At 38.1% G+C, this 17,211-nt stretch overlaps 1 protein-coding gene across 9 annotated transcripts in view; it reads left to right on the top strand.

Moving 5' to 3' along the window:
- The window catches only part of znf217 (zinc finger protein 217), a 76,729-nt gene extending 63,923 nt beyond the window's left edge, over nucleotides 1–12,806 (top strand). For 8 of the 9 annotated variants that reach the window (XM_043710229.1, XM_043710226.1, XM_043710233.1 and 5 more), the window contains 2 exons: nucleotides 3,318–3,446; nucleotides 8,933–12,806. In XM_043710229.1, coding sequence (XP_043566164.1) covers nucleotides 3,318–3,427 — 110 coding nt within the window. In that variant the 3' untranslated portion in view covers nucleotides 3,428–3,446; nucleotides 8,933–12,806. The remainder of the gene's footprint in view (nucleotides 1–3,317; nucleotides 3,447–8,932) is intronic. The other variant, XM_043710234.1, reaches the window with a different exon arrangement.
- Nucleotides 12,807–17,211: the final 4,405 nt, after the last annotated feature.

The following is a 17,211-nucleotide window of genomic DNA, read 5'->3' as shown; positions in this document are numbered from 1 at the left end:
ACGAACTTGATTTAAAGTGCTGTATACTTAAGCTGATCACCTCAAACAGCCTAGCAGTAAAATTTGACCCTTGGTCTGACTCGATCTCTCCGGGTAGCCCATACCGTGTGAAGAAAGCTACTAACTCCTCTACTACCCTTTTTTGCCTTGATACTCCATAATGGAATTGCCTCCGGAAATTTGGTAGACACAATCATTATGGTTAACAAGTACTGGTTCCACTTTTTGTTCTCGGGAGGGGACCTACACAATCAATTATAACCCACGTTAAAGGTTCTTCAAATGTGGAAAATGGCAACAAAGTTGCTGGTTTTATTACTGCCTGTGGCTTGCCTACCATTTGACTTATATGACACATACGGCAAAAGTTAACCACATCCTTGTGCATTCTAGGCCAATAAAAATGTTTTTGTACCTTTAGCCTGAGTCTTTCATCCCCCTAGGTGACCACCTACAGATAGTTAATTTGCTACTTGTAACACCTCCTGTCTGTATGCTACCAGCAACACAATCTTGTGCACATCGGCCCATTCCCTTACAATTCCCTTAGCCTTTCAGGACTAAACACTTCTGTCTGACCCTCTCTGTTCAAGTTTTTCTTGCACCATTACGTCAAACAGGGTATCCACTAACTGAATCTCAACTCCTTCACCCCTCTCTTTACTTTTCACTACATGCTGTAACTTATGATAGTGGCATCTTGTTACCACAGTCTGGGAAAATACCAGGATATTTCTGTTCTAACTCAGTTTCTTGGTCTTCCTTGGACATCACCACAATCACTCCCTCTGTAACTTCTCCAGTCTTAAGTTGGCACTCCAACCTGATCTTACATGGGGAAATGCCAAATTTCTGTCCATCTATCCCACAAATTATCTCACTATCTGGTAACAGATCAGAAAGTGGGCACATTCGCTCAGAAAGTGACTGGATAGATCCTGTATCTCCCAAAATTATCTCCTCTTGTCCTTCTCCCCAATTCTTTGAGTAAACTTTACCCACAGAGGTGAATTCTTTGTAGAGATCAGGTACCAACTGCATACCCAGCCCCTGCCTAGGCTGTGCGCTGTCCTGCAGCTCCTCGGCTCTTCTTGGGGTCTCCTTTTACTACATTCACTAATGCCACTGGCTTAGCTGCTTTTACCACATCTTTTCCCACAGTGCCTTTCTTTAACGACCAGCACTGACTTTAGATGTTCCACTTTACCACAGTAGAAACACATGATGGCTTTCACCTCTTCTTCACCCCCCCCACCTTCCCTTTCTTGGGCTTCTTTTATATCATGTGGTAAATTGTTACCAGTGTTCTTTACTCCTGGTTTCGTAGCGTAGGATCTCCCCTTCTCCCAACCTATCCCTCACTGGGCCAAATATGCACCAATAAATGTTCATCTGCTAGTTCTGTTGCCCTTCTCACTTCCTAAACTTTGTTCCTCCACATTAATTCTTACCATCTCTGGAAGTGAGTTTTTAAACTCGAGCAGAATACGTCTCTCGTACTGCCTTAAAGTTCCTATCTATTTTCAAACGTGCGCCCATCTATCAAAATGATATGCTTAAGTCTTTTGAACTGAACATAAGTCTGACTTGGTTCCTCCTTTTGTGTTTCTGAACTGTTGTCTATATGCTTCCAAACCAATTCATAAGTGCTTAAAATAGCCTGTTTCATAACCTCTTGATCCCTCATCTGACAGTGCGGCAAATACCTCACTAGCTCTACCTACCAGTTTAGTCTGAACTATCATTTCCTGTAAATCCTCAGACCACTCCAATTTTTCAAATGAAATGAAGAAGGCTTCAACATTTTTCTCATCAAAATGTGGCAGAGTTTTGACATATTTACTTATATATCACTACCTTCTGTTTTAATCTCCACCCTGTTAACTTGACTGCTAAGTCTCAACTTCTCAAGTTCAAATTCTCTCTTTTTGCTCCGCTCAGAATCTTCTGTCTTTCATTTTCTCTCCATCTTCTAACTCCATTTTTCTCTTTTTATAATTTAGGATTTTCTACCTCTACTGCACTTCTGTTTCTCTGACACATCTAAGTGTTTGAATAACTCCCTTAAAATTTCAGCTTTACTTTTGTCCTTGGTTAAAACCAAATCTAATACTAAAAGTATGGCCTTTTTCTTCTAAACTTTCTTGGCATATTTTGAGAATCATCTTCAAATTCCAGAACCTCTTCAGCAATTTTAAGGGCCACTTCTCTAACTTTTAATTTTGGTGACTTGTGGTTGATTAAACAAATTGTCTTACCTGTGTTTTATTTAAAGATTCAGGACACTAACCTGTAAGTGTTTAAATCTAGGATTTTTTGTACCCTCCACATCTGTCTAAGCCAGTTCAAGTCCCAATGACAAGCCCCCTCTGCTAATTTGAAACCAGCAACACAAGATTTATCCCGTGCAATAATCTGTGAAAATTTGAGAGGTCGAGAACAGTTTAAAGTAAAAAATTAACAGCTTTATTTCTTAAAGTATAATAGCAAATAATTCACTAACAATTATTGACAACTCTTTCCTCTAACCTATCTTTTACTTTCCCTTCTATAATAGTCCAATGAAACCCCGCCAAAAAAATCAAATTTCAAAAACTAGGCAGCTGTCGAATCTTCCTCTGTAGCTTTTCTTCTTCTTGGGGATTTCTGTTTCACAGGTCATTGACTGATAAAGGTACCTTTTAAGAGAGCTATGTTTTGGGCAGTCTATACAGGTTGGTGGCTTGGCAGTTCTCTTTCAACTGTTCAAGTTTTCCCGGTCTTATACCTCCCAAGGTATTGGATGTATCATTGGCTTTTTTTTGTCAAGATATTAAATTCAAACTTGAGTGGAGTTTGGTACATTTTTGGGGGTATAATTTAAACTGGCCAAATTTGAATTTGTTTTTTACATCCAGGCAACCAGCTACACTAGCTGCTGGACCAAATGTTACAATGTAACTTCTCCAGCACTCTGTGCCTCTGAGTGCTTCACTCTCTTAAAGGTACAGTACATTTCTACGCCACCATAATAATATAAACAGTCTGTGCACAAAAATAAATCTTTATCAATGCAGAGACTGTTGTTATCTAACTAGTTTGGTCATTGTTTGCAATTTGTTGGTTTCTGTGGCACGTTCGGGTGAAGTTGGGAGGGATGTTGAGAAAAAGTCATGTTCAAACAGGTTAAATTCTGGTCAATTGCAGTCTTATTTTGATACATTTGAGTTCTTGTACATTGTGTATGCTTTGCTGTAAATGACTAGGTTCAGCATACATTTTATTAAGAAAGGGGAATTTTTCTTTTTAACTTATGTTTTATTTTGAATTTTATACAGGGAAAAGACCTTTCCAGTACCTGCAGCACTCTAACAGTATGTCACAAAAAAGGAGCATTAGTCACCCTCATAGTGGATCTTTAGACAAGGAAGAATACATGACCCAATGAAACCTGTCAGTGGAATAAGGTAAATATGTGACTGCAAGGAATACATAAATTTCTTGCAAATAGGTTAAACCACAACCCCTGTAATGAAGGTCCAACTGGTAATGTAATGACTGTATCAAAGCAAATTTGTTGCACTGCATCTATGAAATAAAGGCACAATCTAACCAGTCAGGAAATCAAAATTTATAACTTAAGCTACATATTGACTTGGCTTTTCTGCTAGGCTAAGTTTTTCAAAGGATTGCAAGTTAGAAATGATTATATATTTGAAAATACTTTATGCAAGTATTTCGACAGGATTTGTAGTTTGTTTACTAAGCTGTTTGACAAACCTTTTTGGACAAGTGCCTTGAGAGGAACGGGATTGAACCTGAAAGTAGTCTGCGGATACTGTCAAGTTGAGTTGAATTTTAGAGATGAGGAAAGAGGTGCATAAGCCATTGGCAATGCGGTAAGAGTGGAAAATTAACCACGGGTAAGCACAGGCCGATGAAAGTAATAGAAATATTACAACATATAAAATTTACAGACATGAAAGAAACATTTAGAAACACCATTTTAGAGTACAGCTGTCTGTGATCATGGAGTCAGCTTTCCTGAATACAGTCAGTTCTGCGATACTGCGGTAGTTCCCTTCTCATGCAATCCAATGTTATAAGAAAGTTGCGTAATAGCAGCACCTTTTAAACTAATGGGACCAGAATCCTGTTATAAACAATGCATGCTGTAAAAGTTTTTGCTTTAGAAAGTGTTCCTTAATTGTCAGTTGTGTTGTAGTGAATTTGCATCAATGAAACGTGTGTTATAGGAGAACGACCTGGGTAAAACAGAACAGTGGATATAGAGGTTTATGATTATGGAGAAGGTATGAACATGACAATAGAAAATTAAATGGTGCTGTTGAAAATTATATGAAACCATTAGATTTTAATGTTATAAATAACCCCTTTGACCACTACTTTATTTTGTGTGATGGGTTCTCTAGCACACTGATTACCAAAGTTTCAAGCACTTTTTCTGATGTTTGTTTATACTTTAAATGGTTATCATGAATTGCATTTAAGATTTGAGTGTTAGCAAAAAATGGTTTGTCAATTTTTGTCATTTTCTCCCTTTAGAAGAATGGTGTGATGTAGTCAGTTCAGCCTATAAAAGGTTATTAAGCGAGAAATGCTATAGGTGAAAAATGAATGCAGAATTGTGAATAGATAGGTTATCAATAAGTAGCATAGAAACATGATTGCTGTTTTCTTTGCAGATAAATTTCTTCTCCAACTTTGCAAAATCCTAATTGGTAATTTGCAGTTTTAGTTGTGATTAAATGCTCCTTATCCTAACCCTTAAGTTAACCTCACTGGAATCGACTACTCTGGTCTTCAGTTCTTTTTGCTCTCCGCTAGCTTGCTGAATTAACCATTACCTTGTATGGGTAGACTGTTTTCAATTTTTTTAATCACCTAGTAGACGTTATTTAGAGAAACCTTTGGGAGATGTGAGCCCTGATGTCTAATGTCTGGCCCAAGGTTATTGCTTACTCACTTTGAAACATTACAGCATTGAATTGCAGGTATCGCCCCTGGCTCAAACCAAAACCACCTTTACTCCCTTGAACAGATGAAATTGTTTTTATCTGATTTTTTTTTTTGGTCTTGTCAGTCACTATGTTACAGCAATCAACTGAGCAGCCTCTAATGCAGTATCTGCAAAGATTTTCTCATCTATTGTATGTTGTTAACATTCTGTTTGTCTTAGAATTGCCAGTGCACTTGAACAACTTCTTTAAGCTAGCTTTTGACAACACAATATCTGAAACGTTTGTATAAAATTTAAATTTAACTCCCAATTTTAGCTGCATTACTCCTAAGACTTGCCAAGTAAATTGCTTGGTAGTTAAAGCTAAATGACATTGACTTCGCTAATAGCTCACGCAAATATGCACCCACTAACTATTGCCTATGTTAGATATGTGAAAAGCTAGCTAATAGTGTTGAAGTCCTAGCAAAACTAATCAGTAGGAACTTGGAAACACTTGCTGGCTGGAGTCCTACCTAGCATGGAGGAGGATGGTTGTGGTGATTGTAGGTCAGTCCTTTCAGTCCCAGGAGATAACTGCAGGGATTCCTCAAAATTAATACTTTCCTCATCAGCTGTTTCATGGATAACTTTTCTTCTATCATAAGGTCAGATATGATTGTGATTGTGTAATGTTCCAGCACTATTCATGACTCCTTCTCCTGAAACGGTCTATATGCTACAAGATCTGGAATAAGATTATGATTTGAGCTATGTATGGCACAAATAATACTTGCCACTTCAGTGCCAGGCAATGCATGTCTCCAGTAAGAGAGAACCAACCATTGCCCCTTGACATTCATTGGGATTTCCATCACTGAATGTTCCACTCTCAACATCCTATGGGTTACCATTGACCAGAAACTGAAGTGGAGCAGCCATATAAATAGAGCAGTTCAACTAATCTGCTTTCTGACTCCTCAAAGCCTGCCCACCATCTACAAGGCATAAATCAAAAGACTGATGAAATACAGAGGAACCTCAGTTATCCGAATACCAATTATCCGAAAATCGGATTAACCGAAGGAGATCTCGAGGTCCCGAGAAAAGCGTTATATCAAAGACATGTTTCCAACAGTGATCTTGTCTTTTGTTTACAGTGATTGAACAGGCACTATCTCCAAATGACTGACCTCACGCCCTCTCTGTCTCCCCACACTTTCCCTGGAGTTCTACACAGGGGTGTACAGTTTAAACCCCCCTCCCCTCCAGATAATCTGACCAACATTGTCCTATACAGGGCAGAGGTGGAACCTGTGAAAAAGTTGCAGTCAAGTTTGTGTGTGTGTGTGTGTGTGCGCGCACGTTATTTGGAGACTTGCCTCACAAAGGCAGCAGCTGTAGTCTTATTGTTGGTGTCCAGTTCGGCTGCCCCGGAGAGGGGGCGGAAGCGGGGGCAGTGCTGGACGGTGACGTGTTTGGGGGTCAGGGAGCGGTGCCAGGTGGGTAGGGGGGAGGGTGTTGGGGGTAAGGGCTGACTCGCTGTGTTGCTGTAGTCTCCTGAGTGGGGAGCAGACTTTAAAAGCTCCGAGCCCCAGAGGAAAGGCATTTAATCGATTATCCGAACGAAACAGTGCCTGCCCATCTCGTTCAGATAATCTAGGTTCCCTGGTACATTCCAGTTGCCTAAATGAGTGATGCTCATTCAAGAAGCTGGATGCCATCCAGGACAAAGCAGCCCACTTGACTGGCACCACATCCACCACCTTCAATATTTCAGTCCCTTCACCATCAACACTTATACACAAGTGTGTACCATCTGCAGCAACTCAGCAAGCCTCTTTCTGATAATACCTTCCAAATCTATATTCTCTCTCACTTAGAAGGGTGAGGACAAGAAGAACATCACCACATGGCAAGTGCTTCTAGAAGCCACATGTCTTCCTAAATTGGAAATAGATCATCACTCCTTTATTGTCACTGTTAGCATCCTGAAGTCCTTTCCAGACAGCATTGTGGTGTCCCTACACTACAAGGGACTGTAGTGATTCAAGAAGGTGGCTCACCATTACCTACTCAGCCTCGTACTGTTGTGCAATAACTGCTATCAAACCAACTATGACCACATCCAGTAAAAGAATTCAAAACAAACAATGGAGCAATTTCAAAAGAAGGGATGCTGGAGCTCTGAAATAGGAATAGATGTTGCTGAAACTCCAGTCTGGTAGCATCTGTGGACAAAACATGTTTTAAAATTCTAAGCATTTTTAGTTAGCAAAGGTTTGAGGTTCAATGTGACGCTTCTTCAGAAGTCACTTTGTTTCTGACAAAGAGCCGTTTCAAACTTTGTATCAACAGAAATTAAGGGTCTCCCATATAAAACAATAGGATAGAGTTCTTCTAAGACTGTCATTAATCTCTAGAAAATGCCTCTCCCTCCCAAAAGCAGTGAAGGTTGGGTTATATATAATATTTGAGACTGAACTGGGTACAGGGCAACCTCTATTATCCATACGATACGGGCGGGGCATATTTTGTTCGGATAATTGAATGTTCGGATAACCAATCATAATCTGGTAAGAATTTTAAATCAAGTTAACATGAACAGGAGGTTGAATTAATTTAATACTTAAACACTTGCACCCAACAGAGGCACTTTAGCTGGTGGGAAGACCTCCCTCTGGTGTATAGTGAGCTGCCGCATCCAGCCTTTTCAACCAGACCTCCAAGGCCGCCACTTCCTCTCCTCCTCCCTTTGTTTCTTCACCTTCTGGTCTCTCCCCTTAGCAATCACCAGCCCTGCGCTTCCTCCACTGCTGCCAGTTGGAAACTGCAGTGTCTCACAAACAATCCTAGGGCCCAGGCACAAAGTGAGTGCAACATCATCTATTTCTGGGTCCTTGCGCAGCTGTTCCACTCCCTTCTGGAAACCCGTTATAGGAGCTAGAGAACCAGATCCTATACTGTTAAATTTATCTCCAATCATTTTATTTTCCTTCTGCTTCTCATTTTAACATATAAGTAACAGAGGCAGAGCAGGAGCGAAGTTGCTGAGTTCACTGGTGGGCAGACTATCTTGGAAAGAGTTTCTGCAGGTAGTGACAGTCCAGTTTCTGATCTCAAACTCCGGGACCATGAGATCTTGTTTGGATAATCTGAAATTTGGATAATTAATGTTCAGATAACTTGCTTTGTACATGTGTGGTTGGCATGGGAGTTGTGTTACAGGGGAACAGGCAAAGAGTGGAGTCAAACTGGCTAGCAAGAAAAAAAAATGTTGAAAAGCATTAAGGTTTTACTCCTATCAATTACAACGCTATAGTTCGATAGATCTTGTCATTCAGAATACTGGGACGGAATCACTGTTTTGTACAAATCAGGGAAAAAACAACTTGTACTTAGTGCTTTTCATGACCACACATGTCTTCAAGCACTTCTCAGCTAAAGGAATACTTTAGAAGTGTTGTCACTATTGCAATGTGGAATAGTGAGAGGAAAAAACATGCACGGTTGAAAAGTTGTATAAAAGTTGACATTCAGTGGGGGAAACCTGTTGCTTTGAATAACGTTTAGCTTCTTAAAAAAAAATTGACTTTGATTTAATATGGTTCGCTAACTTTTTTATCCTCCAGTAGATGTACTACCTACTACATTAGAATATTAACATTTTGGGTTTTGATGCTTTTCTTTTTATATATAAAAAAACAAGATTTATGCAGAGGGTTCATTGGACAAGACCTCCACATTTATGTGGTTGAGACTTGGAGCACATGATTCTTAATAACTCTTCTAATTTTTTTGGAAAAAGTGTTTCATTTCTAAATCACAACCTTAAAGACTTTTTTTAAGCAAAGGTTACTGCTGAGGAAGAAGATGGTTCTACCAACTTTCAGAACAGTCATTAAAAGGTCAATTGCAAACTTTCAATTGTCTGATAGTTCTGGTTGTTCAAATGTGTTTTCTAATGACTCTTTTGTATATTCTTGACCTTAGATCTGTTGGAAGCTGTGAATGAAATGTTCTTTCTGCATCCAAGTTGATTTTTGGGGGCAACTCGCTGGCCCACAGATGAAATCTAACAATGCCTGAGTTCAAGATCCACACCAAATAAGCTGTGATTTCTACATTTATAGAACACTACTATTCACTTTTGGATTACATCTTTTGTTCTGTTCAAACACAGTTGTAAGCAGAAACTATATATACACAAATGCAAACAAAATGCCTTGTATTCCATTTTGATTATGAACTTGAAATTATAATGTTTGAATTGTCTAGTGTTCCTGTTTTTTGCAATAACTACATTGCTTGGCACTAATAATTGAGTTGGGGGCCATTTTTTTGTTTATAAATTGTTCAAAATGAAAATGGATTTTGGTACCTGATATTGACATTTCTGGGAAATTGTATAACTGTTATTGACCTTTCTCTTTACATTGAAAAATGAGCAATAAATTGTATAACCTGTAGTAATGCTTCTAGCATCAGTCTTCCAATAGTCTCTTTATATTCCATTTGGTCTTTGGTTGCACAGCTGTGGCAAGCAATACTTAAGTTGGGTACCCTTTTATGCTTGGTTTGTAACATTTAGTAAATATTTTGTTTGAAAACTGGTTGCTTTAGAGTTCTGTGCAGCAGGACCTTGATTATTTAATATTGTGAAAATTATAAATGTGTTGGAAGATGCATTTAAATAAGTGTCCCTTACACGGCACTCTGAAATGACACAGCAGAGTGTTGGATTATCTTACCATAAATGCGCTCTACTCAACAAATAATGCACTATTGGAATATGACATGGGAATCTTTTCAAAATTAAACATGGTAGATTGCAACTAGACAATTGCTGGGTCATCTCCAGTCAACTAATGATTCAGAAATATTTGTATGCACAAATTTAACAACACAGTGAAAATTCTGAACCATTGTTTAAATTTGCATAATTTGAAAAGACCTGTGTATATTGTATTGTTTTGCTTCCTTGCTCAATTTAAACCCCAGTGTTTCACTAGTATGCATGCAAGGCCAAAGCAGGAAGGGTTTTGGCTTTGAAATGGAGAGGCAAGATGCACTGTTGTAAGAAATGTCCTGTAATTTCATTTGCATTATGCAAGTTTCCAGAGACTTCTGTTTAGGTTTAGCCTTCAACATCTGAGAGATGACCTTTTGGGCCTCCCCTTCCGCAGGTGGAATATTGATTCAGGAACTGAAGCAGTACCTTATAATCATCCCAATGTGTGTCACAGCACAGTTTCGTTTTGGTCGTCCTACAAGCTGGAATTCAACGGATTCTGAAAAACAATCACGTTGACTGGAGATGTATAACTAAACATATGTCTAATTGAATATTAGCACCAGCCTTAAAATAAAATTGAGTTAAACAAATCAAAATCCTCAGATTGCATGCTATACACTTTCTTGCAGGCAACTGACAACATTGAAGGTATTCTAACTAGCTGATGTTTTCATTTTTGTTTTCAAAATGAACCCAAATGAGTTCAATGTTAAGATTATTTGAGGTTTTATTTTACATAAACCTGCATATTTGGCATACTAGGGTGCTAGAGGCAATGGGATTTTTTTTATTGTTAAATCAGTCCCACCCTTCACTATGGGGTTTAGTGTTCTTAATTATACACTGTATGGCAAGTACTGTAATCCTAAATTATTCAGTCTCAGCTCATTTATTATTGGAGAATGCTCTTGATAAAGTTATCGCTAAGACCTTGTTGATAGATTGCTGAGGGGCAAGATGTATAAGTGCAGCTATGTTCTAGTCATAATTGATTTTAATTAAAATCAGTGCATCTTTCCTGCAGCTTATCTATTGATTGTATTGTCCCATTAGCACAACTGCTATACCTTTGTTTCCTGATTGAATGTATATTAACAGTTCAAGCTTTAATATACTCATAAGTAATGCTTGCCACAGCTATACTTAAATCTGTTGTATTGGGTGAAAGTCAGTGAATTTACCATTTTTAGACACTTTGTTCTGCAACATTTAAAATGTTTAGTTCAGTTTTCCAGATTGTGTAGATGATAGGTTAAATCAATAATTCTGTTGAAAACTACCCATTTACTGAACTTGCCCCTTTTTAATCTGGCCACTTTAATGCGCATTTTAAATTAATTTCATTGTACTTTTAGTTCTGTGAGGAAGGTTATTGCATTTTGATTTTTAATTTCAGTAATCCTTTTCTGTCTTTGAGAATTGAGCTTCTCTACTCGTTTTATGATTTGTTATTTGACTAGGACCAATGGTATTGGGAAGTTTCAAATAGGCTGAAAATAAACTTTTGCTACAAGTAATTCAAAATTATTCAATTTACAATGATGAAATGCACTAAATTTCTGTTTTGAGAGCAAGACAGAATGAACAGAACTGTGATTGTTAAGTACAAATGGAAGTCAACAAGTGTATGAGACGTTGGAAGAATTTGGTGGATTTACTACTTTAGCATTATCTAACGTGAATTTCAAGAGATGACAATGACCAAGGATAGTGTGTAGGAATGGCAATTTGTATATACTGCACTAGTGACCGGATGCTGTCTATTAATGGACTAGCCCTGTACCCTGGGGAAGAATTGTATGTAGAAGTAAAATTCTAGGCAGTTTTGTTTTGAGATAGGTAATGGGCCAGTATTCATTTGTTTGATATTAGGCTCGGTAGATAGCCTCAATTGTTTTTTAATGTAAATACAGCAAATGTAACATTTCAGTACAATTGGGCTGCTAAAATATTTGCTATTCATTTTGTACATTTGTTTAGGTGAAGGGGATTTTTTTTGGTTGAATTCCAGGTGGTTTTTATGAAGTAATTGAGGCTTTTGGCTAGCTTTAGATTTTTTTTAAAGAATTGGATAACATTTTGACTTTTTTTAAAAAGATGGATTAGTTAAAAGCTATCTGCATTCATAAATAAAAACATCTTGGTGCACAGCATGCACAGAACATTGGTACATGGTCTGTCAGCTCTCCACAAATGCTGCTAACAAAGCCTTGGTAATGGAACCATTAGAAAATTTGAACTTTGCATATAGTTTACTGTGCCTGATAGTGATGTTTCAACTGTTAACTCAAGTTTGTAAAAAGCAATTTTATTTTCCCATTTAAAAATCTGGTGATATACAAAGAGGAAACTAGCTATGCAGCAAGACGATGTGTATGTTATATTAGTCTTACAGTCTGTTCTAATACTTCCAAGCAAAGCGTCTGACTTATGACGTGTGCCTTACCAAGAAATCTCAAACTCATAATTTTCTTGGGGGAAAAAGAAGACTGCTCATTCTGTTGAGCATATGTTTTGGTTTGGGGTTTGTAATATTGACACTACTGACCTCCTGTGACCATGGATTCTGATTTTCTTTCTCCTAGAGAAGACTGAGCCATATGTACATGTGCTAGAAAATGTTTTATAGTTGCACTTTTTAATGCATATTTTTGAAATTGTTATGCATCAAATACAGGGGCTGAAAGTTGCTTGTTTGATCTGAATATAAAATTGTTGCTTGAGGGTGCATGCTGAATTCATTAATTCCTATTCCATTGAATTTTGAATATATTTCTTTACAATGCAATTTATAGGGAATTTCCATCGATGTCTTTTGGATCCCTCAGTGTTACAACATTAGAGAATAAAAGTTTTGTGTTTGTAGTTGGGCACACTGTAGTATGCATATTAAGGTACATCTTATTTAATTCAGTTTTCTTTTTGTATTTATTACTTATGGATCTTTTTGATTTCTTTAATCGTGTTCAACCATACAATAGTGTTTCAGACTGTCTGTCTCTAATTTATAATGTACTGTTGTTTGATGTACATTCATCCTGTTTTGGAATATATGGTGTTTTGCATCTCTAATTCTGTTGGAGTTCTTTATTTTGTCCAAAAAAAATTGCTGCTTTTGCCTATTTACAAAACTTGCATTTCCTCTAACTTCACTTCTAGGAGGCATCACTGTGCAGTTTAAATCTGCATTTGTTGTCATTTTACTGTGCTTTTCTCTGAACTTCAGCACACAGTGTTTACACTGAAGCATTCAGATACCTTCAACAAAAGTCTTTGGAAGCATTTTGTAGCGCACAAGATATGTTAATATATTTATTCCTTTTCCGAATAGAATCTTAAATATTACACAAATAAAAGCTAAGTGAATTTGTGTTGGGGATAGCTGAGTGGAAACGGACTATTTTATACAATTGTATTTTTCTTTGGACTCTTTTTGTATATAACTAGACAAAATTTGTTGTTAGAACTGTTGTTAGCTCTGCTTCCTTCAGAGCCATTGAATTCTTCTGCAGCCTCTGAAAACAGACTCCACCTTCACCATGATTGTTTTCCATCATGGCTCGTGTAACTGATGACTAAAGTAGTAGGAGCAAAAATTAAATGAGCTTGGAGTGCTTACATGTTGCAGTCATTCTACATTTTTTTTCTACCTTTTAAAAATTCAGCACACCAAGACTTGATAGTGTGGAGTGTGCACTACAACAGTGATTGAAATTATTTGTCAGAAAATGATATCCTAGAGTCATATCTGAATCATACACTTGAAGTTGGTCCTGAGCTATTCCTTTTCTTGACCATCTTTAGATTTACAATGCCAATTGTGAGTTCATATCCCATGTGAATTTAACTTCTAGAATTTATTAGTACTTTGAGTTTTGAAAATGATACCAACTTCTGCACATTTTATTCCCCTTTTCCTTATTATAGTTTTCCAAATATGTGGGTAAAGGTGAGTGCAAATGCATCATAAATTGGAGAATAAATGAGGCTTTTGGCACTAACACTCGATATCCACAGTCCCTTGAGAGAACAATGTCAGAGGCTGCAGATGTTTTTCACTTTGCCTTGAGACTCTTGAGCATATCGACCAAATTAATTTTCTTTCTTTTCCATATCATGCATCTTTCTAAACTTTGGACAAGAATGTAAATAATAATCCTGTTGTGCAATAGAAACTGCAAGGGCTGCCCAAATCCCTTCCATCTGACACCATTATAACCAGCAGACGCTCATTCCCCTTTTAAACTGTGCATCAAAAATCCAGCAATGCTGGCGGATCAATTCCACACTGATCTTAGTTTAGATTTATTTCCTCTTCCGCTGCCTGATGACTCCCTTTTACAGATATAGATTGAGTGTGTTGGTTATTTAGACAGCATCTTTATTAACTTGTGGAATTTCCCTGACCATGTTCATATGTCAGTTTTGTGATGTGCCAGTTGAGATTTTTGGTAATGCTGTCAGAAATTGTTAACTTTGTTGGGGAAGAAGCAGCGTTGAATGTTCAGATTTAACTTTTGCCAACTTCTGAAATTTGAATAGTCAGCTCTACAACATATCAAGTGGGTATTGGTGTTTGTGGTTTGTCATTTGTGGGCTGTTAAAATGCAAAACCTACGGTAGCTTTCCATGTGCCAATTTTTAAAGTTATATTTCCATTGAATTCCAATGGGACTGCTGAATGTAGCAGGAGAACATTTTCTGTCATTTATGATTTACCAATACGCAACAGTAAATATGTACTTTCCAAATTTATGAAATTTAAATCTAATTATCCAGCTGATATTTAAAGCTGAATCACTTTTGATTTTTTAAACTAAGCCAGCATTGCTAATAAACTTATGAGGTGGGAGGAGTGCAGTGTTTTGCTATTTCCATGATTACAATTTATTTGAGTTACCCAGTTCCCAACATGTCCAATCATGCTTTCTCCATATTAGACTTAAACAAAATTTAAGGTTGGATCTTTTCAAACTTGATTTATTATAAACTTTATTCATTTGAATTTAATTTCATAGAATGAACTAATGTTAAACAAAAAATGCACTGGTTGACACTTTTTATGGAATCTAGAGTCCCTACAGTGTAGAGAAAGGCTGTTCAGCCCATTGAGTCTGCACTGACCCTCCGAAGACCAGCCTAACCTATCTCCATATATTAGCATTAACCATAAGCATTGATCTCGGACTAAGCCCCACTCTCTGCAATTGAATCCTCAGTTTCCTTACCTACAGGCCACATAGTGAAGATTGAGGACAATATTTCATCCTCACTAACACTTAATACTGGACCCCCCAGGAGTCTGTAATTAGCCCCCTACTGTATTCACTGTATACCCATGACTGTGTCACCAAATACCAGACTAATGCCATTTACAAGTTCACTGACACCAACATCGTCAGCCGAATCTCAGATGGCGATGAAACAGACTACAGATGGGAGGTTGAAGACCTGGAAAAATGATGCACTGAGAGCAACTTTAGCTCTCAATGCCAGCAAAACCAAGGAACACATTGACTTTTGGCAGGATGTTACTCATGCCCCCCTGCACGTTAACAGCACAGAAGTGGGACGAGTGGAATGTCAAGCTCCTGGGAGTGGTCATCCCCAACAAGCTTTCTTGGACTCTTCATGTGGACACATTAGTCACAAAGGCCTAACAATATCTCTTCCTCAGGCAGCTGAAGAAATTTGCCATGACGGTGAATACCCTTGCCAACTTTTATAGGTGCGCCATCGAGAGCATTCTGTCTGGATGTATCATTACCTGGTATGGCAACTGTGCCATGCGAGATTGGAGATGGTTACAGAAAGTAGTGAACTTGGCCCAGACACACTCAAAGGCCAACTTCCCATCTATGGAATCCATCTACCAGGCCTGCTGTCAAGGAAAGGCCGCCAGCATCCCACCCTGGTAATGTTTTTCTACAATCTCTACTACCGCGAAGAAGGTACAGAAGCCTCAACATACGCACCAACCAGTTTCAAAACAGTTTCTTCCCTCCTGTTAGAATACTCACTGGACTATCAAACTCTTAACATTCGTCTGTACCTGTGTTTTTGATTTTTGCCACTGTTTACCTATTATTTACTTATCTATGCTACTTAACTCTGTGATCGACCTGTATTGCTCGCAAGACCAAGCTTTTCACTGTGCCTCAGTACACATGACAATAAATTCAATACAATTCCACCTAGACCATGCATCCATGGACATTATGGAGCAATTTAGCAAGCCAATCCTCCTAACCTGCACATTTTTGGACTGTGGGAGGAAGCCCACTCATAAGTGGAGAACGTGCAAACTTAGCACAAGTGGTCATATTTAATTTTAGAGATAAACAATGAACAGAGAATTAAGAGGGTTAAAAACTATTTCTTTCTGCAGACTTTTTTTTGGCATTCAAATAAATACGGAACAGGAACCATAGCAGAATAAGAATCTATGAAAAACTCTGCATCTTTACCCAAGTAAGCATGCTAAATTCCAGGGCATCATATTCAATGGTTTTATTGCTCATTTAGTTTTAATTAGAAGGAAAGCAAATTAAGTTGATACAATTGAGTAGTTTTGAAAGTTGGGGGCTAGATAGCCTTCAGCTATCACTGTACAAATGTAGGTTTGTTCTGTGCATGTGTTTACTGATAAGAGTAGACCTTTGTCTAAGTATTTAGCAAGATTTGACTGTTCTGCTTCAGGTAATGAAATACCCAGTGGTACTACCGTGAGAAGAAGATCTGGCTTCAAGAATAATATTAAAAACTGAAGGAACTGCAGATATTGGAAATCAGAAACAAAAGGCAGAAATTGCTGGAAAACCTCAGCAGGTCTGGCAGCATCTCTGGAGAGAAATCAGAGTTAACATTTCAGGTTGAGTGACCTTCCCTCAGAACTGATTAGCTTGCAAAAAGTTGGTTTTAATGCAGAAGATGGGGTGCAGGGTGGTAAGGAATTAATAAGAAGTGGAGAAAGAGCCCAGAGAGAGAGAGAGAAAAGTGAAGAATGATCAGCTGGGAAAATGAATAGCTACTAATGGGGACAATTAGTGGGGAACAATGGGTTGTGTGTAATAGCAGACTGTGCTGTGTGGGGGTTGAGGTAAGGACATGGGAGAAGGTGCCTCAGCCCTAAAATTGTTGAACTTTATATTGACTTCAGAGACTTTAGAGTTCCCAATTGGAAAATGAAGTGCTGTTCTTCCACCTTGCACTGAGCTTCACTAGAACACTGCAGCAAGCCTGAGACAGATGTTGGCCAGGGAACAAGGTGGTGTGTTGAAGTAGCAGGCAACTGGAAGTTTTTTTTTTGTGGACAGAACATATGTGTTCTGTGAACTAGTCACCCAGTCTATGCTTTGTTTCCCCAATATCGAGGAGACCACATTGTGTGCAGTGAATGCAGTAGACTAGATTGTGTGAAGTGCAGGTAAAATGCTGCTTCAGCTGGAAGATGTGTTGGGCCCTTGGATACTGAGGA

Source organism: Chiloscyllium plagiosum, chromosome 20, assembly GCF_004010195.1.
Source record: "Chiloscyllium plagiosum isolate BGI_BamShark_2017 chromosome 20, ASM401019v2, whole genome shotgun sequence".
In the NCBI taxonomy this organism is placed as follows: domain Eukaryota; kingdom Metazoa; phylum Chordata; class Chondrichthyes; order Orectolobiformes; family Hemiscylliidae; genus Chiloscyllium; species Chiloscyllium plagiosum.
The sequence above is the reverse complement of the archived record's forward strand: the minus strand, read 5'-3'. Positions and strand labels throughout refer to the sequence as shown.